General features: G+C 43.6%; 1 protein-coding gene across 1 annotated transcript in view; it reads right to left on the bottom strand.

Moving 5' to 3' along the window:
* LOC124038670 (protein cramped-like) overlaps positions 1 to 23908 on the bottom strand; it is a 42919-nt gene that overhangs the window by 8309 nt on the left and 10702 nt on the right. Inside the window, 12 exon segments of the mRNA XM_046354766.1 lie at positions 1477 to 1587; positions 1858 to 1939; positions 2029 to 2103; positions 11380 to 11543; positions 11736 to 11904; positions 12240 to 12716; positions 12718 to 13395; positions 13680 to 13761; positions 19230 to 19353; positions 19601 to 19686; positions 21197 to 21245; positions 21537 to 21620. Of these exon segments, the coding sequence (XP_046210722.1) occupies positions 1477 to 1587; positions 1858 to 1939; positions 2029 to 2103; positions 11380 to 11543; positions 11736 to 11904; positions 12240 to 12716; positions 12718 to 13395; positions 13680 to 13761; positions 19230 to 19353; positions 19601 to 19686; positions 21197 to 21245; positions 21537 to 21620 (2181 nt within the window).

Genomic DNA, 23908 nt, shown 5'->3' with positions numbered 1-23908 from the left:
TTAGGATATAGTTTACTGCATTGCCTAGAAATATGTAGCTCAAAGAGAAAATGGAAGTCTCAACAACTCCGCGCTCTTCAAACGATGCCTAGCATATTGGCTGATATATTAGAGTATCTTGTATTACTGGGCCGCAAGAGAATCTCAGGTCATTTAACCTATTTCTTAGGTTGTTTTTGCGCATTTTGATATTGCCTATAGGGCGCAAAATTACTGGGACCATTGCTGGCAAATGAGCGTATATGCCTAAAATAACATTGCAGGACTGTGGTTGGGTTTGGGACCAGTTCTTCTGGTTGCATGTGGGAGTCGGACAGAAAGCCAGGGGGTGCAGTATGAACTAGGAGTCACAACTCTTAATCTCACAGTCACAAACATGAGTCACGTTACCATGGTAACCTCCACCTCTTAAAGGGGCAGGTGACATTTTCAGTCTCATCTGAAAATGATATACGTTTATACTGTACTCTATATCATCTACTGCATCCTTATGTAATACATGTATCACTAGCCACTTTAACTATGCCACTTTGTTTACATACTCATCTCATATGTATATACTGCACTCAATACCATCTACTGTATCTTGCCTATGCCGCTCTGTACCATCACCCATTCATATATCTTTATGTACATATTCTTTATCCCCTTACACTTGTGTCTATAAGGTAGTAGTTTTGGAATTGTTAGCTAGATTACTTGTTGGTTATTACTGCATTGTCGGAACTAGAAGCACAAGCATTTCGCTACACTCGCATTTACATCTGCTAACCATGTGTATGTGACAAATAAAAATTGATTTGATTTGATATTTTGGTTAAACGACTCCAGTAACAAACAATGAAACATAATAAAGCAATATACCACATTACTTCTTACTAGTAATACATATGTTTTAGAAACATCAAAACATGCTCATCCGTTTTATTATTTTTGGTGTACAATTTTTGTAGGACTGGCAAAACAAATCTGAGTGGCTGGTGGATTCTTAAAATCTACCTGCCACAGTGGCTGGTGGATTCTTAAAATCTACCTGCCACAGTGGCTGGTGGATTCTTAAAATCTACCTGCCACAGTGGCTGGTGGATTCTTTAAATCTACCTGCCACAGTGGCTGGTGGATTCTTTAAATCTACCTGCCACAGTGGCTGGTGGATTCTTTAAATCTACCTGCCACAGTGGCTGGTGGATTCTTTAAATCTACCTGCCACAGTGGCTGGTGGATTCTTTAAATCTACCTGCCACAGTGGCTGGTGGATTCTTTAAATCTACCTGCCACAGTGGCTGGTGGATTCTTTAAATCTACCTGCCACAGTGGCTGGTGGATTCTTTAAATCTACCTGCCACAGTGGCTGGTGGATTCTTAAATCTACCTGCCACAGTGGCTGGTGGATTCTTTAAATCTACCTGCCACAGTGGCTGGTGGACCAAAAAGTTAGTTTCAGGCCCTGAACAGGTAGAGAGAAGAGGTACGTACTAGAGAGCCGACTGGACATCCTAGGGCCAGAGGTGATGGGCGGAGTCCTGGGGAGGAGGGGATGGGTGGAGGGAGAGAGACGGGGCTGGATTGGCCGGAAAGAGCCTGTTCCTGAGGGAGAGGTAAAAAAAAAAAAAAAGTCAGTCAAGTCCAAACTATGGAGGTGAGTGGTTGAGTATTTCTAGCCCTGTTCAGATAGTTGGATAAAACATTTTTGGGCCTGAACACAGAATATTACTGCTCTCCAGTGCTTTTTATTCCTGCAGCATAATTACAAACAAATATGTTGTTACGATACTTCAAACATACCTACTTCCTTCATGTAATTAGATAAGTTAGATAATTTAACTAGGTGTATGGGTTAGTTGACAGGTGACATACCAGTGGCAGATGAGTTGGAGAGGATGGAGAAGGAGCAGACGTGTTGAGGAGTGTCTCCAGTGGTCCGGGGGAGCAGGGTTCTCTGAGGAGGAACAAACAACAATTTCACATTAAAACAATCTGTTCAGATCTCAAGATGTACACCAAACAACGGACGAAGATGAGATTTACCTGGACCACAAGCGGCTTTCGAAGTGGCCGGCTCCTGTTTTTCCTTTGTTTCGGCAGGAAAATGTCTGACTGCATCTGTAAGAGGCAGAGATGCAAACTGGTGAGGGCCCAAAAAGGTGAAGAAAAAGATGTGTGAACTGGGAGAAAATGTGCCTTTTTTTAGAATAAGGTTGTCATAACACCAACTTTTACTCAAGACATAATACCAGGCCAAGTATCATGATACCGAGTAGAATCGTGATACCACAAGGTTTGCCAGGCACCCTGTTCACATTTTCTATACGTTCTGCGAAGTGCTGCACTAAAACCTGTCCCCGATATTCACACCTCTAATCAACACAACCCTTTGGATTAAACGTCATACTTTTTACTATATAATAGAAAAGGCTACTGCAGAAAATCTCTGATTTGCTCATATCCAAAAAGCCTACCTGTGATTGGGCAAGACTTGAGGAATGTTGAAGGAATACCAATGTATAATGATATACAATATTTTCATTGTGGCAGTAAGGGTTAGGGTTACAATCAGATTAGGCCTATATGAAAATCATCTTTAGCCTAATGTTCAGACAACTTTCCACACATAGCCTACCCCCCCTAAAACTTTTGGGAGCTAACAGAATTTAAGGAACACCATTAAAATATATTTTTGATTCAGAATGACATTGATTAGGCATATGTATCCTACCTTTGAAGCATCTCTTTGAGTAGTTTATCTATCCCTTTCCCGTTTTTCCTGCACCATCCAAATGTGTGCAGAGCCAAGGTACCATGCTATCTAACTAGCCATTACTAAACAAGGTCATTTGTTATCAAACCACAAGTAAACTCAGCAAAAAAAGATCAATCCCTTTTTCAGGACCCTATTTGGATTTTTACGAATTAACTTCCCAGATCTTCATTGTAAAAGGTTTAAACACCGTTTCCCATGCTTGTTCAATGAACCAAAAATTCATGAACACGCACCTGTGGAACGGTCGTTAAGACTAACAGCTTACAGATGGTAGGCAATTAAGGTCACAGTTATGAAAACGTAGGACACTAAAGAGGCCTTTCTACTGACTCTGAAAAACACCAAAAGAAAGATGCCATGGTCCCTGCTTTCTGCATGAACGTCCTTTAGGCATGATGCAAGGAGGCATGAGGACTGCAGATGTGGCCAGGGCAATAAATTGCAATCTCTGTACTGTGAGCCGCCTAAGACATCGCTACTGAATGGACAGCTGATCGTCCTCGCAGTGGCAGACCACGTGTAACACCTGCACAGGATCAGTACATCTGAACATCACACCTGCGGGACAGGTACAGGATGGCAACAACAACTGCCCGAGTTACACCAGGAACGCGCACTCCCACCATCAGTGCTCAGAGTGTCTGAAATAGGCTGAGAGGCTGGACTGAGGGCTTGTAGGCCTGTTGTAAGGCAATTCCTCACCATACATCACCGGCAACAACGACGCCTATCGGCACAAACCCACCGTTGCTGGACCAGACAGGACTGGCAAAAACTGCTATTCACTGACGAGTCGCAGTTTGGTCTCACCAGGGGTGATGGTCGGATTCGCGTTTATCGTCGAAGGAAGGAGCGTTACACCGAGGCCTGTACTCTGGAGCAGGATCGATGAGGTGGAGGGTCCGTCATGGTCTGGGGCGGTGTGTCGCAGCATCATCGGACTGAGCTTGTCATTGCAGGCAATCTCAACGCTGTGCGTTACAGGGAAGACATCCTCTTCCTTCATGTGGTACCCTTCCTGCAGGCTCATCCTGACATGACCCTCCAGCATGACAATGTTCACCAGCAATACTGCTCGTTCTGTGCCTGATTTCCTGAAAGACAGGAATGTCAGTGTCCTGCCATGGCCAGCGAAGATCCCGGATCTCAATCCCATTGAGCACGTCTGAGACCTGTCGGATCAGAGGGTGACAGCTAGGGCCATTCCCCCCAGAAAATGTCCAGGAACTGGCAGGTGCCTTGGTGGAAGAGTGAGGTAACATCTCACAGCAAGAACTGGCAAATATGGTGCAGTCCATGAGGAGGAGATGCACTGCAGTACTTAGTGCAGCTGGTGGCCACACCAGATACTGACTGTTTCTTTTGATTTTGACCCCCCCTTTGTTCAGGGACACACTATACCATGTTAGTCACATGTCTGTGGAACTTGTTCAGTTTATGTCTCAGTTGTTGAATCTTATGTTCATACAGCTATTTACAACGCTGCCTAGGGGTTCCACTAGATGTCAACCAATAATATACATTTTAATGAGACTTCTATGGTGTTGTGGGAGTGAATGAGAGCAGAATGTATCAGGTGTCCATCAAGTAGCCATTTTCTGATCACGCTTATTCCTCATGGTACCCATTGCGTTCCATTGCTCATGAAGACAAGAAGGAATACTCTAGCTGGAACTTTATTGAAGCTATATGTTAAAAACAACAAAGCAATGTTTCTTCGACCTGTAATATAACTTTTTGTCTGATGTAACACTGACCAGAATGAGCATTTGGATATGGATACCAAACGCGCTAACAAAAGAAGGTATTTGGACATAAATAACGTACATTTTCGAACAAAACAAACATTTATTGTGGACCTGGGATTCCTGGAGTGCTTTCTTTTGTAACAGTATTTTTATTGAAATTTCACAATTGTCACCCATATTAAGAGATACAGAGACAAAGCACACAGAACAAAAAGAAAAACAGCCCCCACTTACCCATATCTACGTGCATATACATACATACATACATACATACACATACATACACACATATACATATACCCATGCATATACACACACCTATGCATACATACACGCACGCACGCACACACACACCTATACACACCCATACATACGTACACCATTTTCCTCTTCCCGCTCTGTGCCTCTCTCACCCCATCACCATCATTGAGTCTCTCAATACATACATTTTAAACAAACTTACAAACAGAAATTAAACAAAAAAGCTCAGTTTAAACCAAGAGGTTAGGTTCCACACATGGAACGTACAGTGTAGTTCTGAAATACATAGATCCCCGCCATTCTAAGAGAATCCTTGCAGCATAATAGTTGATACCTCAGGTTCTAGATAATTTAGATAAGGTTCCCATACTTTGTAGAACTGGTCTGTTTTAGAATGCAATGTACATGTCAGATATTCCAGAGGCACCCATTCAAATAGTATCTTATGCCAGTCTTTAATAGAAGGAACCTTATCACTAATCCACTGTAAAAGGATGTTTTTCCTCGCTGCGAAGGTAAGGATGTTGTAAAGCCTCCTTTTACAGACAGAAGTAACATGTCTACTAGGGAGAACTAACAGTAAAGAAACTGGGTCCAATTCTAGATCAACCCCTAGGATCTTTTCAATTTCTTGCAGGACACCAGACCAGTATCTTTGTATTTTGGTACATGACCATAAACAATGTGTTAGGGTGCCTGTATCAGTTTTGCATTTAAGACACTGAGGGGAAGAGGAAGTGGGGCTAAAAGCATGTCTGCGATTTGGGGATATATGCAATCTGTGTATTATTCTTAATTGGATTGCTCTAGTACGGTTACATATAGATATTGTTTTTGCATATCTCCAAATGTCCTCCCACATCTCTTCGTCAATAGTAACAGACAATTCTTTCTCCCACACTTGTTTCACCCTCTGTGTGTTGACAGCAGAAAAGGACCTTAAAAGTATCATAAAACAGACTTAGACATTTTCCTTTGTGGGAAAAAAAGCATTCTTTCAATGACAGACACATCAGGGTTACCAATTAAGGTGGTGCTCTCCAGAATATAATGTCTTACTTGTAGGAAGCGGAAAAAGTCCTGCTTTGGGAGTCGATATTTCTCGACCATCTGCTCAAATGACAACAAAATCTTATCAGCAAATAAGTCGTTTAGCCTGCGTATGCCCTTATTAAGCCATAAATTAAAGCCAGCATCCAGCAATCCTGGGCTGAAATCTGGGTTGTTAAGAATTGGGGTAAGAGCAGAGGTTAGTTTGGACCTTCCCAGGAAGCGTTGAACTGACCTCCATACTTTGAGTGTGTTAAGTGTAACTGGATTATTGCAGTGTTCTTCTACAGACTTGAAACTTCTGAAAAATAAAAGATCCTGTAAGGGGTATTTTGAAAGAGAAGTCTCAATGTCTAACCAAATAGAGGAGCAGGGGGGAAGTAAATATTCATTATGGAAATGTTCTGCCCTTGTAAAGTACCATTAATTATAACAAAGCGACCAAATTTATCTTTAACACAATTCAAGACCTTAAGTGGTAAGTTCTTTTTCACCAGAATTGCTACACCTCTACTTCTGGATGTAAATGATGAGAAAAACACTTGACCAAACCCTCCTTGTTGTAATTTCAGGTGCTCCTTATCATCCAAATGGGTTTCTTGTAACAGGGCAATATCAATATTTTCTTTTTTCAAAAAAGACAATACTTTCTTCCTCTTAATGGGGTTATGGCTCCCTCTAATGTTCCACGTACATACACGCAGTCTGTTATCTGCCATTGTATCTTGACCATTCAATATTCAGACTGGATTCTACTGTAAAAGCGGGGTGGTACCTTTTTCCATGTGTTGAACTCTCCTCCATCTCACTTAGCATAAACAAAAAATATGAACTCTGAACTCGAACTATACTGAAGCCAAAAATTAAACATGTAAAAATCCAAAAGGGGGTTTTCCCACTAGCTAACATACAGGGGATTTCAACTCTCCAATGTAGACTCTTAAGTCCGCATTGCCGTTCAATAGCCTCATCCTTTATATATATGGAAAATAAAATCAATAGAAGAAGATTGAGGCTCTTCCACCTAAAACCAAGCCTGGGCATCAATATGGATTCACACATATCTCAGCCTGAGCTATAGCGGCTATTACTTTAGCAAGAAAAATAATAAAGATGCAAATATTACTGAGCCGGAGTACGTGAGGACTCACACCACTATTTAATGATCAGATTCAACCAAAAATAAGCAAAGTTATTCAATGCTGTGGAGGTGCAGCTTAGAGTTATTTACCCGAGAGAGTCAATAAACGCAGCAGCCTCTTCAGGTGTGTAGAGCTTTTTAGGTGATCCGTTGACCATAATCTTCAATGTGGCCGGGTACAACAGTGCGTAGTCCATCTTCATTCTCCTGAGTCGAGCCTTCGCCTCATCAAACGCTTTGCGTCTTCGTACAACCGCTGTGGAGTAATCATTGAAGAATGAGACCTTTGGACCTTTATGTTGACTACCAACAGAGCCGATGTTTCTAGCCGCATCCATGACGCGCTGCTTGTCGGTGAAGTTGTGGAACTTTATAACCACCGGCCGTGGGCGCTGATTGGGGCCCGGTATCGGTGCTTGAGAGCGATGGGCTCTGTCCAGCTTCACACGACCAGCCTTAGTGTCCATTTGTAGGTAGCCAGGGATCCATTCCTCAAAGAATTTTACTGAACGTGTCCCTTCAGAATTTTCCGAGTCCCGAGTCAGAATTTGAGTCCCACAACACGAATATTGCATCTGCGTCCTCGATTATCCAAGTCGTCAATGTGCTCCGCCATTTCGCGCACCTGTTTCTCAAGTGCTTTTATCTTAGTGTCCATAGATGTAGTTGAAGTTTCCACTGCAGCAATTCTTCCTTCCGCCTCAACAACACGTTTCACAACGCTCTGTATTTCAGCTGAATGGCTTGCTATTGCTTCCAAGACCGTTCTTATCTTAGCATCGATCACTTTAGTAATGTTATCAGTCATCTTTTGAATTATCAGGTCCATTGTGCCTGGGTCCGCAATGGTGTTAGCTTCGCTAACGTTAGCTAGCTCCTCGTGCACATCCACAGGGGTGGTGGTTTTGGTCGACTTCTTAGTAGTTCTATTGGGCATGTTGTCGGAGATTTTTGCGAAATAGTCGTCAAGACTCATATGGTAACTTATTTAGCCAATTCTACCACTTTTTCAAGCTAGGAGATTAATGTTAGAATATAAATTTACAAATGCCACGAGAGCTCGCTGAAACACCGTGTTCTCTCTACGGTGCCATTTTGTTCCCCCCGGAGTGCTTTCTGATGTAGATAATCAAAGGTAAGGGAATATTTTCTTGTTTATGTTGACGCCATCGTTGCGGCTATTGTAATTTTTTACTTCTGAGCGCCGTCTCAGATTATTGCATGGGTTTCTTTTTCCGTAAATTTAAAAAAAAAAATCAGACACAGCGGTTGCATTAAGGAGAGGTATATCTATAATTCCATATTATCATCTACATTTATGACGAGTATTTCTGTTGAATGATGGGGCTGTGCAAAATCACTGGATGTTTTTGGAACTAGTGAATGTAACGCACCAATGTAAACTCATATTTTGATAAACATGAACATTATCAAACAAACATACATGTATTGTGTAAAATGAAGTCCTATTAGTGCCATCTGATGAAGAACATCAAAGGTTAGCGATGAATTTGATCTGTATTTGTGCTTTTTGAAACTCCTCTCTTTGGCTGAAAAAAACATTGGCTGTGTTTTTCTGTGGCTGTGGTGACCTAACAATCGTTTGTGGTGCTTTTGCTGTAAAGCATATTTGAAAATCGGACACTGTGGTGGGATTAACAACGAGAATAGCTTTAGCCACTTAAGCCTACCCCTTACTTTTTCAAACATTCTGTTAAAAATCGCGCAACATTTCAGCATCCTGCTACTCATGCCAGGAATATAGTATATGCATATAATTAGTATGTGTGATAGAAACGTCAGTGTTTTCTAAAACTGGTTAAATCACGGCTGTGACTATAACAGAACGTGTGTTTCATCGAAAAGCGCAAGAAAAACTGATCACCGAAAACTGGAAAAAATATCAATGCGCCACTTGCATGTATTGTCTATGGGAAAGCAAATTATATGGGGCTGAGATTGCAAGTCCTACAGCTTCCACACGATGTCGCCAGTCTTGTCAATTGCCTGGGCTTTGTTTCTTGGTCAAACGATTAAGAGAGAGCCCATTCCTTCCGGTCTCCGACGGGATGTTTTGGAAGAGAAATATCCGACCATGATTTGAAGACGTGGAGATTATTAATACCTAAAGTTGGATTACAAAAGTATTTCGAAGTGTTTTGTGAAAGTTTATCGTCGACTTTTTTAATTTAAAAAAATGACGTTGTGTTTTAAAACAGTGTTTTTTCATGGATCACACACTTTTCATAGATCGATATTTAGGGTATATCTGGACCGATTTAATCGAAAAAAAAGACCCAATAGTGATGTTTATGGGACATCTAGGAGTTTACACCTCTACTTTAGTCATCCCTCTCTGCTCTCTTCTCCTCTATCCATGCTGCTTTCCAAACAGACCTAGCCCTGTCCCGTCACTGAAGGAGCGCATTTGTTGTTGCTTGACCACGAGACACTTGCGTTTAGTCTGCATGGTTAATGCAGCACATGCAACAAATGTTGTTTCCACTTTGCTTCTTAATATAAGTCCACAAGCATTCTATTTTTATTTTTATTTTTTTTAAACTTTATTTAACCAGGCAAGTCAGTTAAGAACACATTCTTATTTTCAATGACGGCCTGGGAACAGTGGGTTAACTGCCTGTTCAGGGGCAGAACGACAGATTTGTACCTTGTCAGCTCGGGGGTTTGAACTTGCAACCTTCCGGTTACCAACGCTCTAACCACTAGGCTACGCTGCCGCCCTATAATTACAGTGCATTTGGAAAGTTCAGACCCCTTGACTTTCTCCACATTTTACGTTACAGCCTTATTCTAAAAATGAATTAAATAGTTTCTTAATCTATCTACACACAATATCCTATATTGACAACGCAAAAAAAAAGATTATTAAAAATATTCTGAAATATCACATTAACATAAATATTCAGACCGTTTATTCAGTACTTTGTTGAAGCACCTTTGGCAGCGATTAGTCTCAAGTCTTCTTGGGTATGACGCTACAAGCTTGGCACACCTGTATTGGGGAGTTTCTCCCATTCTTCTCTGCAGATGCTTTCAAGCTCTATCAGGTTGGATGGGGAGCTTTGCTGCATAGGTATTTTCAGGTCTCTCCAGAGAAGCTCGATCGGGTTCAAGTCCGGGCCCTGGCAGGGCCACTCAAGGACATTGAGACTTATCCCGAAGCCACTCGTACATTGTCTTGGCTGTGTGCTTAGGGTCATTGTCCTGTTGGAAAGTAAACCTTCGCCTCAGTCTGAGGTCTTGAGCAGGTTTTCATCAAGGATCTCTGTACTATGCTCTGTTCATCTGTGCCTCAATCCTGACTAGTTCCCCAGTCCCTGCTGCTGAAAAACATCCCACAGCATGGTGCTGCCACCACCACCATGCTTCACCGTAGGGATGGTGCCAGATTTCCTCCAGACGTGACGCTTGGAATTTAGGCCAAAGAGTTCAATCTTGGTTTCATCTGACCAGAGAATCTTGTTTCTCATGGTCTGAGTGTCCTTCAGGTGCCTTTTGGCAAACTCCAAGCTGGCTGTCATGTGCCTTTTACTGAGGAGTGGCTTCCGTCTGGCCACTACTATAAAAGGCCTGATTGGTGGAGTACTGCAGAGATGAGAAAAGCTTCCAGAAGGATAAACAGCTCCAGAGGAACTCTGGCGCTGTTAGTAAGACCACCGGGTTCTTGGGCACCTCCCTGACCAAGGCCCTTTAACGATTGCTCAGTTTGGCTGGGCGGCCAGCTCTAGGAAGAGTCTTGGTGGTTCCAAACTTCTTCCATTTAATAATTATGAATGCCACTGTTCTTGGGGACCTTCAATGCTGCAGACATTTTTGGTACCCTTCCCCAGATCTGTGCCTCTACACAATCCTGTCTCAGAGCTCTACGGATAATTCATTCACCTCATGGCTTGGTTTTTGCTCTGACATGCACTGTCCAATGTGGGACCTTATATAGACAGGTGTGTGCCTTTCCAAATCATTGCAAATCTATTGAATTTACCACAGTCCACTCCAATCAAGTTGTAGAAACATCAAGGACAATAAATGGAAAAGGGATGCACCTGAGCTCAATTTCACATCAAAGGGTCTGAATAAGGAATTTCTGTTTTTATTTTTAATACATTCGCAAAATTTTCCAAAAGCTTGTTTTTGCTTTGTCATTATGGTGTATTGTGTGTCGATTGAGGAAAAAGAATAATCATTAAATAAATGTTAGAATAAGGCTGTAACGTAACAAAATGTGGTAAATAATCTAGGGGTCTGAATCCGAATGCACTGTAGATTGGAAATCACTGATAAGAGGTGAGTTTGCATCCCTGAAGAGGGAAAATACAATTATAAGAAGGGATGAAGAGTCCAGCTAGCTTATTTTTCTGAGAAAGACAATATAGAGAAAGTACGCAAAATGTCCTTACGCTGATGGAGTTGAGCTGTTGTCGGAAGGCGAGCTCAGCCTCCTTGTTGGGAGAGAACATGCGGGAGTGTCGGGAGCTGTTGGGGGGCAGGGTGGTTGGAACAGCAAACACCCCACCATCTGAGTCCCCCCCGGACACCAGTAGAGGCCGCGGGAGGTTACGACCTGAGGAGGGATTCAAAGCCAATTATTAGTATTGGAATACATGAGATATCTTACAAAGATACAGGTAAAAGAGAAAACACTACTTCAAGAATTGGTCCTCTGACCTAAAACTAGAGTTTACTGGAGAAGTTTCGATAAGTGTAGGTTGTGTGTTTATGTGCATTTTCTTATGAGAGGAGTTTGGTAAGCTACCGGACAATCCAGTGTTTGGTAACATCAGCTTTGCCGCTCTGACCCCCAGGGGTCGTCCACAGTTGGGGCTACGTACCCCCACAGCCGGGGCCTTGCCTGGGGGGGTGAGGAACTGTTCCTCCTGGGATGGCTTTACCGGAGACGTGGCTGTGGAGCACAGCTCTGGAGCCTGGAGGAGAGGAAAGAAGATGGGAGAGAACATTCAAATAAGAAATGACTTAAGGCTATACATTGCATAATCTGTTTACAAAGTCTTCAACAGTGTCTTCATCCCAATTCTCTAGCCTTCTCCAGAAGTGTGCACTCGTTCCCTCCCCTTCATGCATTTAAAATGTTTGGTGTAAGCATGGCTAGAGGGAGTTACCACCATAATCCTCACATCAGTCAATTACTTTTAAATCCATGAGGGAGAGTGCAGGAGTGACCATGTCGGGCGAAGTGTAGAGAATTTGAATGTGTCCAGGGTCTATGAAGAATTTGCCCCACTAGGCGGTGTTGACTCACAGGTTTGGGGTTGACCTCTGATGACACCAGCCGGAGCAAACAGTGCAGGACGCGGTGGGTGGAGAGTGGGGGCAGAGGGCGTGGTGACTGTAGCTGTGGGTATGTCTGCCCTGGTCCCTGTAGCCCTTCCTCCCCCAGCTCCGGGGCTGCAATAGCAGCCGGCTGCCACTCGTACACCAGCTGCAGTTTCCCAGGTTTCCCCAGCATCAGGTACAGCTCTGCCAGAGTCACGTTGTTGTCTGACCCCCGCGAGCTCCAGCCCTCATCACAGATCCGCTGGGCCGACCGACCGCCTGACACCGGGGTTGGGGTGCTGCCTCCATCACACTCCTCTTTTCCTGGGGCTGCTGTCCACCCCTGCCCCTGGTCAGGAGGGACGTCCTCAACCTGTCGCGGTACCATTGTGTGTGGAGGTGTGGTGGGAACCAGGGGATCCAACAGGGGGGAGGGAGTTCCTCTCTGGAGAGGCACTGTCATTAACCCCTGGGGTCCGCTCGTCATGCCTGCATGGCTCAGTAGCAGAGCAAGAACCTCCCTCCTGGCCCTGAGAACTGGAGTCCCCATCTCCTTCCTTGGCCCCCAAGGCCTTCCCTACCCCTGGTCCTCCCCCCAGCCCCTTCTCCCCTTCCACCTGCCCCATGGCTGCACTACCCTTCTGTTTCTGAGCCAGAGACAACAGCAGCAAAGATGAAGGAGAAGGAAGAGGACATACAGGAGGAGGAGGAGATGTCTGGTTCAGATTCTTGTGCTCTGGTCCTGCTCCTCCTCCCGACGTTCCTCCTTCAGGCGTGGATACAGGGGTTTCGCCCCCTACCCGTCGAGCATCCCCACCACCACCGCCCCGCCCCGGTTTGGCCACACCCCCCCGCCGGGGGAGGAGGAGGAGCGGGGCCCCTTGGATGCCCAGAATCTGGGCAGTGGGGATCAGCTCCTTGGGGCCGGAGCGGGGCTTGCTGCTCTCCTGCCAGTGGACGGTGCAGGAGGCCTTGGAGTGGACCACACGGGCTACGCTGGGCAGGGCGGTCAGGGTGCTGGTCTCAGCTGGGTACAGGAACAGGTCCTCGTCTGCGCTGCAGGGGAGAGCAGGGCTGCCGCTACCGCCACCACTGTGCTGTTGGGTTCCCTCTAACGCCTCGCGCTCCTGCAGGCTCTTCAGCTGAACACAGTATGGTCAAGGGAGGGTCAGCAGAGAAGCGGTAGATTCAAAGTAAAATAAACAAAAACAAGAACTGAGCATCAACTAAGCTAAATATATCCGATGATCCCTTGAAGTACTATGGATCAGCTCAATTGAGACTTTTTACCGGCTGGTTGTCTGGTGCTAATTTCATGCGATTCTATACTCGACAAGATAATAAAATTTAAAAAATGTACCAGTTAGGTTGTGGTCTAAGTGCTATAAGATGGGCATGATATGACTACTATGATGTGGAAAGATACGATGAGCTGATCCTGGACATCCCACTTCTGTTTCAGGAACTCAATCAGGCTGGACACCTTCCTATGCAGCTCCACCACCATCCTGCATCACCCCACAGAAGAATGGACAATGTTAGAAAAGATTTACATTTCTCAGCAAAGACAGCTCTTGTCGACAGAGCTCAAACACTGACAGGGGCATGTTCAACAGGATACAACCTAGCAAAACCCATCTTTAAACCAAAATATGATAATGACAATAAACTTCATGTAATGGCCACTATGTATGGGGATACAAACAGTCAGGGTTGTGTGTCCTAGAAGCATAAAGATTGCAAAGCCCATCTTATGGTCAATCACACCTAATGTTCTATTATAAAAAATATAATCTCTTATTTATTCAAGGAAAACCCATTGAGACCAGGCTCATTCTCAGGGTGCCCTGGTCACAGTAATACAGCAATCAATACAATGAAAAATAAAAATACAACACAAAATTTGGGAAGAACAGTTACAATTAGAGCTGTTACGGTGACCGTATTACCTCCACACCGGCGGTCACAAGTCACGACCGCAGTCAAATTCCACTTGACCTTTTAGTCACAGTAATTAGGCTTCTCCAAGCTCTGAAGCGGCTTTAGTAACCTACCAAACTTGCTAACTGCCTGGTATTCAGCACTCTATTGTCCCTCTAATCACTCTGACATTGCAAAATATAATAGAACATTTAAAAACACTTCATGAGACCACTCTCGTTAAGCAATATTTCTATAGGCTATGCAATTGCATGAGTTTTGATATCCTCTTTTTAATAGAGGCTACTTTCAATAGGCTAGGCCTACTCTATTTATTTATACATTCTTAATATTAAGCATATTGCTTCTCTGCACAACAGGAGTATAGCATACCTTGCTGGCATGAAAATGAACCACTGGAAAAGCGTCCTCCATTCACTAAAGTGCATAGATTACATGTATTTTAAGACAGGTGCATAATAGTCCATTTTAAATCGAAATTGACACATGATTTAGTATATATGTAAAGACAATATTAAATTAAAAATAGTCTGATGGGTGACAATATTAGCCTATCACTTGTGAACAATGTCCAGCTTGTGTGCAGTAAGGCAAGAAACAGCATGTCTAAACAGCACGTGGTTGTATTAGTTTGGGATCTATCGCATCCCACAACTATCCCAGGCAATGTTTGAGATATTTATTTAAAATGCACATACTAGGTCAACTTTTGTACTATGGGGGTTAGTAGATTGACATAGGCTCGTGCTTTTGCTGTTCGTTAGGCCTACTCATCTTGTTTGCTGACGAAAAGTAAAATGTGGACCAGATCACGTGATGGGCTTTGGCTACTAAGAATTACGTGCTTCGGAGCACGCAGCCAGGAGAAGGAAATTATTATTATTATTTTCAGGGTGAAAAGGGGGGGGGGCATTACGGCGACACAAAGGTGATGCAGCCGGGAATGTCGAGGCCTGGTGAGAATATTATCAAGTCCTTGTCAAATTGTGAATGAGAGACTGTTGGAGTGTGCAGCCTGCGCAAAAAAAACAAAGCAGAGCTCATGCCTTCCATGGTATTTTTTCTCAAATCATTAGAGTTGCATCATGCAGCTTTAGAATGTATTAAAAATCTAAACATATAGTCCAATGTTCATCACAATTAAAGTTCCAGAAATAACTCTAAATTAAGCATATAAAAAGAGTCTTTGTTAACAGCTCAACACAATAGCTGTATATACACACTCCCTCATATCGTTAAGAAAATATCCTTTATTTTATTCAGCTGTTAAATTGACTCTTTATTACTATAAAATAATGCCATGATTTCAAAGCAAATCTTGTCAGCTAAATAAACTAATGTAGCCCACAACCATATATGGCATAGTCAGACCAGAGCCTAACATAAAGGACAACGCAGAATATTCTCAGTGTTATTCTGTTCTTCTGAAATAGGATGACATTTTCTTCATATCTAAATTAAACAATTGATTTATTGTGATGTGTAGGCTATATTAAATTGATTTATTAGACTTTTTTTTATTTTTTAATGTGGGATGTTCCAAATGACTGCATCAGTGGCTTGTAGGCTGTGTGTGATGCCAGGAGATGCTAAATGGGTTTATGTTAATTATCGGTCAATTACCATGAGATCTGCAGTTATTTGCGTGACAATAACCAGCTGATAAAATTTAGAGACCGCCACAACCCAAGTTACATTCCTCAGCTACAAGGTCCTCAAATAAACATTTTAAATTTCCTGAGCGCACCAGAACATCCAATTGTAATGTTGTTTTGTAAATTGTTGTAAATTGTTCCAGCTGTGAGGTGCATTCAAACTAAAAGCAGATTTACTTAATTAGATGGAGACCCAGAGAACTTCAACAGCTAACCAACCCTGTGAACGGGTTTGGTAACGCATGTTTTCTACTTCAACAACAAAGTAAGGCAAGTCTTGTCTTGTGTAGTGGAGCTTGGTAAACAATAGTGAAGTGATCTACGGGAAATAATGAAAATCAGCCAACCTTTTGATACAGGATGCAGTGATGAGTATTAAAACTGTCACCTGTGATAAAGCGAAGGACGCCATGTTACGACTGCATCCAAAGGATTAAGAATAGTGGCTGCTGCATTCTGCTAAATGGTGTCACCAGAGTCAAGAACTGGCAGGAAAGTTGACTGTACAATCTGCTTCTTGCGGTTTAGGGAGAGGCAAGATCTACAGTACTTCAAAAAAATTATCCCACTTTAAATCTTAGCTTTTTAACGAGCTCATGAACCCAATAGAAAATCTTTGGAGGGAGCTGAAAGTCCGTATTGCCCAGCGACAGCCCCGAAACCTGAAGGATCTGGAGAAGGTCTGTATGGAGGAGTGGGCCAAAATCCCTGCTGCAGTGTGTGCAAACCTGGTCAAGAACTACAGGAAACGTATGATCTCTTTAATTGCAAACAAAGGTTTCTGTACCAAGTTTTTTAAAACATTTGTCAAGACTGGAAAAACAGCTTCTATCTCAAGGCCATCAGACTGCTAAACAACGATCACTAACTGCGATCACTAAAGTGACCCAATCACTGGCCACTAATAAATGGATCACTAGTCACTTTGAACAATGCCACTTTAATAATGTTTACATATCTTACATTACTCATGGCCATCACTCATCCATATACAGTGGGGAGAACAAGTATTTGATAACCTGAAAAATCAGTAGTGTTTCCTACTTACAAAGCATGTAGGTCTGTAATTTTTAACATAGGTACACTTCAACTGTGAGATACGGAATCTAAAACAAAAAGTAATTAATTTGCATTTTTTTGCATGACATAAGTATTTGATACATCAGAAAAGCAGAACTTAATATTTGGTACAGAAACCTTTGTTTGCAATTAAAGAGATCATACGTTTCCTGTAGTTCTTGACCAGGTTTGCACACACTGCAGCAGGGATTTTGGCCCACTCCTCCATACAGACCTTCTCCAGATCCTTCAGGTTTCGGGGCTGTCGCTGGGCAATACGGACTTTCAGCTCCCTCCAAAGATTTTCTATTGGGTTCAGGTCTGGAGACTGGCTAGGCCACTCCAGGATCTTGAGCTGCTTCTTACGGAGCCACTCCTTAGTTGCCCTGGCTGTGTGTTTCGGGTCGTTGTCATACTGGAAAACCCAGCCACGACCCATCTTCAATGCTCTTACTGAGGGAAGGAGGTTGTTGGCCAAGATCTCTCGATAGATTGCCCCATCCATCCTCCGCTCAATACGGTGCAGTCGTCCTGTCCCCGTTGCAGAAAAGCATCCCCAAAGAATGATGTTTTCACCTCCATGCTTCACAGTTGGGATGGTATTCTTGGGGTTGTACTCATCCTTCTTCCTCCAAACACGGCGAGTGGAGTTTAGACCAAAAAGCTCTATTTTTGTCTCATCAGACCACATGACCTTCTCCCATTCCCCCTCTGGATCATCCAGATGGTCATTGACAAACTTCAGACGGGCCTGGACATGCGCTGGCTTGAGCAGGCGCTGCAGGATTTTAATCCATGACGGCGTAGTGTGTTACTAATGGTTTTCTTTGAGACTGTGGTCCCAGCTCTCTTCAGGTCATTGACCAGGTCCTGCCGTGTAGTTCTGGGCTGATCCCTCACCTTCCTCATGATCATTGATGCCCCACATCATTGTGGAGAGGTTGGAGTCTGTTTGAGTGTGTGGATAAAATACAAATTAATTACTTAAAAATCATACAATGTGATTTTCTGGATTTTTGTTTTAGATTCCATCTCTCACAGTGGAAGTGTACCTATGATAAAAATTAGACCTCTACATGCTTTGTAAGTAGGAAAACCTGCAAAATCGGCAGTGTATCAAATATTTGTTCTCCCCACTGTATTTATATGTACATATTCTCATTCACCCCTTTAGATGTGTGTATTAGGTAGTTCTTGGGAAATTGTTATATTACTTGTTAGATATTACTGCACTGCCGGAACTAAAAGCACAAGCATTTCGCTACACTCACATTAACATCTGCTAACCATGTGTTTGTGACCAAGAAACTTTTACATGAATCCAAAAGCCCAGACATTTATAGGCGGGAAACCGATCTATGGGACAAACACTCAATGAATAAATATGTAGTCCATCTGAAAGATTTTTGCGAGAATTCAAGAACATGCATTTAGCCTTGCCCACATTACATAGAGGTTTTAAACCAACCAGTGCTTGTTGTAAGGCAACAAAGTCAGATTGCAGCGCAACACCTCATCTACAGTTTGGGCAATGGAATGCATAACAGTATTGTCTGCATACAGATTAATATTACAAGTTTTTTTTTTTTTTTTGGTGTGAATTTTACCTCTTTTTCTCCCCAGTTTCGTGGTATCCAATTGTTTAGTAGCTGCTATCTTGTCTCATCGCTACAACTCCCGTACAGGCCCGGGAGAGACGAAGGTTGAAAGTCAGGCATCCTCCGATACACAACCCAACCAAGCCGCACTGCTTCTTAACACAGCGCGCATCCAACCCGGAAGCCAGCCGCACCAATGTGTCGGAGGAAACACCGTGCACCTGGCAACCTTGGTTAGCGCGCACTGAGCCCGGCCCACCACAGGAATCGCTGGTGCGCGACGAGACAAGGATATCCCTACCGGCCAAACCCTCCCTAACCCGGACAATGCTAGGCCAATTGTGCGTCGCCCCACGGACCTCCCGGTCACTGCCGGTTACGACAGAACCTGGGCGCAAACCCAGAGTGTCTGGTGGCACAGCTGGCGCTGCAGTACAATGCCCTTAACCACTGTGCCACCCGGGAGGCAATATTACAAGTTTTAACGCATATTTATTTATTTAAATAGTGTAGAGAACAGATCCCAATACTGACCCTGCGGTACAACTTTCGTAATATCCAGGAAGCTAGACTAAACACCATCCGAAAACAGTGTCTTGTCTGACATAATGCTAAAACCCCTTGCAAGAAGCCAGATCCAGGCCTACCTTTGAATGAGAATATGATTGTCAACAGTTTCGAAGGCATTGGAAAGGACATGGTCTTTAGTCAGTTGACACTGACCTGAGGCGAGGATTATGGGCCAGACTCTGGACACGGGCCCAGGAGTGGTTGCTACGTGGCTGCAGCTCCACAGCAACCTTCAGAGGTAGACGCACAGGCTTCTGGTCCTCTTCATCACTCACTCCTAGAGAGAGCGAGTGAGCAAGATAGAAAGGGAGGTAGTTAAAGGAAAGGAGGATAAGATTTGTTCTCTCTGGTCCTGAGATGATCAGCATCATAATCACCACTTACTCTCCCTTACTCATACCGCCCCTTTCCTGAGTACTACCATGGAAATCCATCCCCTCCTGCATGACTCCGCAACATCCCCATTCATACCCTTCTTCCCGCTGTGTGAGTGTCTGTCACTGTGTGTCTGTGTGTACACTCACCATCTGGGTCACACAGCCTCTTGAGCGCACGGCACATGGGAGCTTTGATGCGCAGATTTCTGCCTTTAGAACGCACTGTGGTCGCACTGGGAGAATTCAGCAGAACCATGGGAGAACCGCAAAACACAAACTACACCCAAATAACACTTGCACAACTATCTACACTGGACAAAAATAAAAAAAGTCTAAATGTAAAGTGTTGATCCCATGTTTCAAGAGCTGAAATAAATGTTAAAAGTCCTGAAATTTACCATTTGCACAAAGAGCTTATTTAAAACATTTTTTTTTGACTATGTAATATCAAGAAGCTGATTAAACAAGTACACCTTGTGCTGGGGACAATAAAGTCTCAAGTTGAGAGGGAGCGTGCAATTGTCATGCTGACTGCAGGTATGTCCACCAGAGCAGTTGCCAGAAACGTTAATGTTAATTTCTTTACCATAAGCTGCCCACCCACTGGGGAGCCAGGCCCAGCCAATCAGAATAAGTTTCTTTCCACAAAATGGCTTTATTACAGACAGAAATATTACTCTGATTCATCAGCTGCCCGGTTGGCTGGTCTCAGACAATCACGCAAATGGAGAATGTGGAGACTCTGGTCTGTCTTGATTATATGTAGTCTGCGGTTGTGAGGCCAGTTGGATGTACTGCCAAATTCTCTAAAACAAAGTTGGAGGCAGGTTGTGGTAGAGAAATTAACATTCAATTCTCTGCTAACTGCTCTGTTGGACATTCCTGCTGTCAGCATGCCAATTGTAAGCTCCCTATACTTGAGACATCTGTGGCGTGGTCCTTCTGTAGCTCAGTTGGTAGAGCATGGCGCTTGTAACGCCAGGGTAGTGGGTTCAATCCCCGGGACCACCCATATGTAGAATGTATGCACACATGACTGTAAGTCGCTTTGGATAAAAGCGTCTGCTAAATGGCATATATTATTATTATTATTATTGTGTTGTGACAAATCTGCACATTTTAAAGTGGCCTTTTATTGACCCCAGAACAAGGTGCACCTGTGCAATGATCATGCCATTTTATGAGCTTCTTGATATGCCAAACCTTATTTCAGCTCATGAAAGATGGGACCAACACATTACATGTTGCGCTTATATTTTTGTTCAGTATATAACCACACTCCAGCCAGTTTATTAGGTACACCTCCCTGTTCATGAAAATGGCTCACTCCTACAGACAGTGAGTCACGTGGCCGTGGCTTGCAATATAAAGCAGGCAGACATCGAGGCATTCAGTTACTGTTCGATTGAACATTAGAATGGGCAAAGCGAGTCACATAGGCGACTTGGAGCGTGGTATGATCATCTGTGCCAGGCTTGCCGGATCCAGTAACTCAGAAACTGCAGCCCTCATGGGATTTTCATACACGACAGTTTAGGGTTTAGGCTGTTCTAGAGGCAAAAGGGGGTACAGACCAGGTACTAAAATGGTGTACATAATAAACTGGTGTATATAACGGTTATTTCAAATGTATAAACTATTTTTATACAAATCAACCACGTATAACCCTAAAGTCTTGGGGGAAAAAAAGAGGTATATTTAAAAAAAATGACATTGGTATCATTTTTTTCATCTCAGTCTTACCCTTGTTGGATGAGCTCGTTAAGCTTGGCCACGTTCTTATCGTCCATCACTATAAACAACAACAGAGTTAGAAAAGCTGTGTGCGTACCTCCTTGCTCTTGCTTTGTGAAGAAAGACATTAACATAACATCTGTAATGACCTCCAGAGGTAGAAAAGCCAGCCATCTTTGGACACAAGACTAACACAGACATTAATAACATAACATACTTCATGACCCCGGCCCGGCGCAACACTTAAATCATCTCCCATGCGGCCAACCAGTCCCAGTAGCAGAAACAGAGCCAGACTGAGGTGTGTCAAACACACTGCACCACCCCACACAGACCCTGCTTGACTTACATCCTCCAACCTTCTTCCTTAGCTCAGCGTAGCAGAGGAGACCGTACAGCTCCTGAGAGGACTTCTTCAGCACACGGGAGTACACTGTGTGACAGGAGGAAATGGGCATGTTATGGTACAAAAACAAAAACTACAGCACACCAGTGATCTTGGGTGCCCCACAAACCTAAAATGGGTCACACACTGATGGTAGGATTGAACTCTTGCACATGTAATGAGTCGCTTATGAGTGTGTGTGTGTGTGTGTGTGTGTAACGTAATAGGATTCAAAAGAAGAAATTAATGCAGATTGCATGCAAAGTTTCACTTGAGAATGTCAACTGGTCTTCATAAAAAGCAGATTGCTTGTAAAGTGTCACACTGATTTTGAAGGTTGATGATTTTGTCAACAAACTGAAACATAAAGAGACTAAACAAGCGTATGATCCAAGATGGTGTAGCAGTCAGACGTCTTTGTCCTGTCGTGTCCCTTGTATATATCGTTTTACATCTTTTTCTTCGCCGATCTTTTAAAATATTTAGCTAAACCTCAACTTCTAAATACTCTCCTGCAACCCGCCTCACACAATGTGGCGTGGATCTGCTTTTTTTTCCCTGAAGTATTTATATTTACTTTGGATCTGGAATCCCTCAACTGAAGCAAGCCAGCTAACTACCAGCTATCAGTCAGCAAACCATTGCCAGCGGTCATCAGCTAACCCTTCAGCTCGGAAAGCTCTCGCCAGTTCGAACAACGTGACTAACCAGAGCCTAACGAGCCTGGGATACAATATCCGGACCCCTTCTACAGCCGGTACGGGGCACGGAACCCTGCAGATCCCCTACGACTGGAATAAGTCACTTCAGAGCGGTGTGTGTGTTTTACAGATGGCAGAGAAAAGCAGAGCACCAGTGTGGGACTATTACATGGAATTGGCACCAGGGAAAGCAAGGTGTCTTATTTGTGATAAAGATGTCAGCAACAGCTAAATAAAAAAATACCACCAACCTGTGGAATCACCATCCAAAAGCCCATATGTATTATATTAAGTTAAAATAAGTGTTCATTCAGTAATGTTGCAATTTTCATTATTACAAAAATGTGTGCATATACACACTTTAAAAAATATATATATTTGGGTCCTCCAATATTCGGTATCGGCGTTGAAAAATCATAATCGGCCGACCTCTACCCTGTACCATCACTGGTTGTTGCTATATTGCTCCCGGTAATGGGATCTCAGCCTTAAGAAGTTAAACAGATTACTGACCATTTAGAATCCCACCATACCTTCTCCGCTATGCAATCTGGTTTCAGAGCTGGTCATGGGTGCACCTCAGCCACACTCAAGGTTCTAAACGACATCATAACCGCCATCGATAAGAGACATTACTGTGCGGCCATATTCATCGACCTGGCCAAGGCTTTCAACTCTGTCAATCACAACATTCTTATTGGCAGACTCGACAGCCTTGGTTTCTCAAATGATTGCCTCGCCTGGTTTACAACTACTTCTCTGATAGAGTTCAGTGTGTCAAATCGGAGGGCCTGTTGCCTGGGCCTCTGGCAGTCTCTATGGTGTGCCACAGGGTTCAATTCTCAGGCCGACTCTCTTTTCTGTATACATCAATGATGTCGCTCTTGCTGCCGGTGATTCTCTGATCCACCTCTACCTCAGACGACACCATTCTGTATACTTCTGGCCCCTCCTTGGCCACTGTTAACTAATCTCCAGACGAGCTTCAATGCCATACAACTCTCCTTCCGTGGCCTCCAACTGCTCTTAAAAGCAAGTAAAACTAAATGCATGCTATTCAATCGATCACTGCCTGCACCTGCTCGCCAGTCCAGCATCACTACTCTGGACAGCTCTGACTTAGAATACGTGGACAACTACAAATACCTGGGTGTCTGGTTAGACTGTAAACTCTCCTTCCAGACTCAAATTAAGCATCTCCAATCAACAATTAAATCTAGAATTGGCTTCCTATTTCGCAACAAAGCATCCTTCACTCATGCTGCCAAACATACCCTCGTAAAACTGACCATCCTACCGATCCACAACTTCAGTGAAGTCCTCTATGAAATAACCTCCAACACTCTACTCAACAAACTGGATGCAGTCTATCACAGTGCCATCCGTTTTGTCACCAAAGCCCCATACACTACCCACCATTGCGAACTGTACGCTCTCGTTGGTTGGCCCTCACTTCATACTCGTCGCCAAGATTTTGCTAGGTAAAGTCCCGCCTTATCTCAGCTCACTGGTAACCATAGCAGCACCCACTCGTAGCACGCGCTCCAGCAGGTATATCTCACTGGTCACCCCCAAAGCCAATTCCTCCTTTGGTCGTCTTTACTTCCAGTTCTCTGCTGCCCATGACTGGAACAA

This window comes from Oncorhynchus gorbuscha, linkage group LG06 (genome assembly GCF_021184085.1).
Source record: "Oncorhynchus gorbuscha isolate QuinsamMale2020 ecotype Even-year linkage group LG06, OgorEven_v1.0, whole genome shotgun sequence".
Lineage (NCBI taxonomy): Eukaryota > Metazoa > Chordata > Actinopteri > Salmoniformes > Salmonidae > Oncorhynchus > Oncorhynchus gorbuscha.
This window is presented reverse-complemented; position numbering and strand designations above follow the sequence as displayed.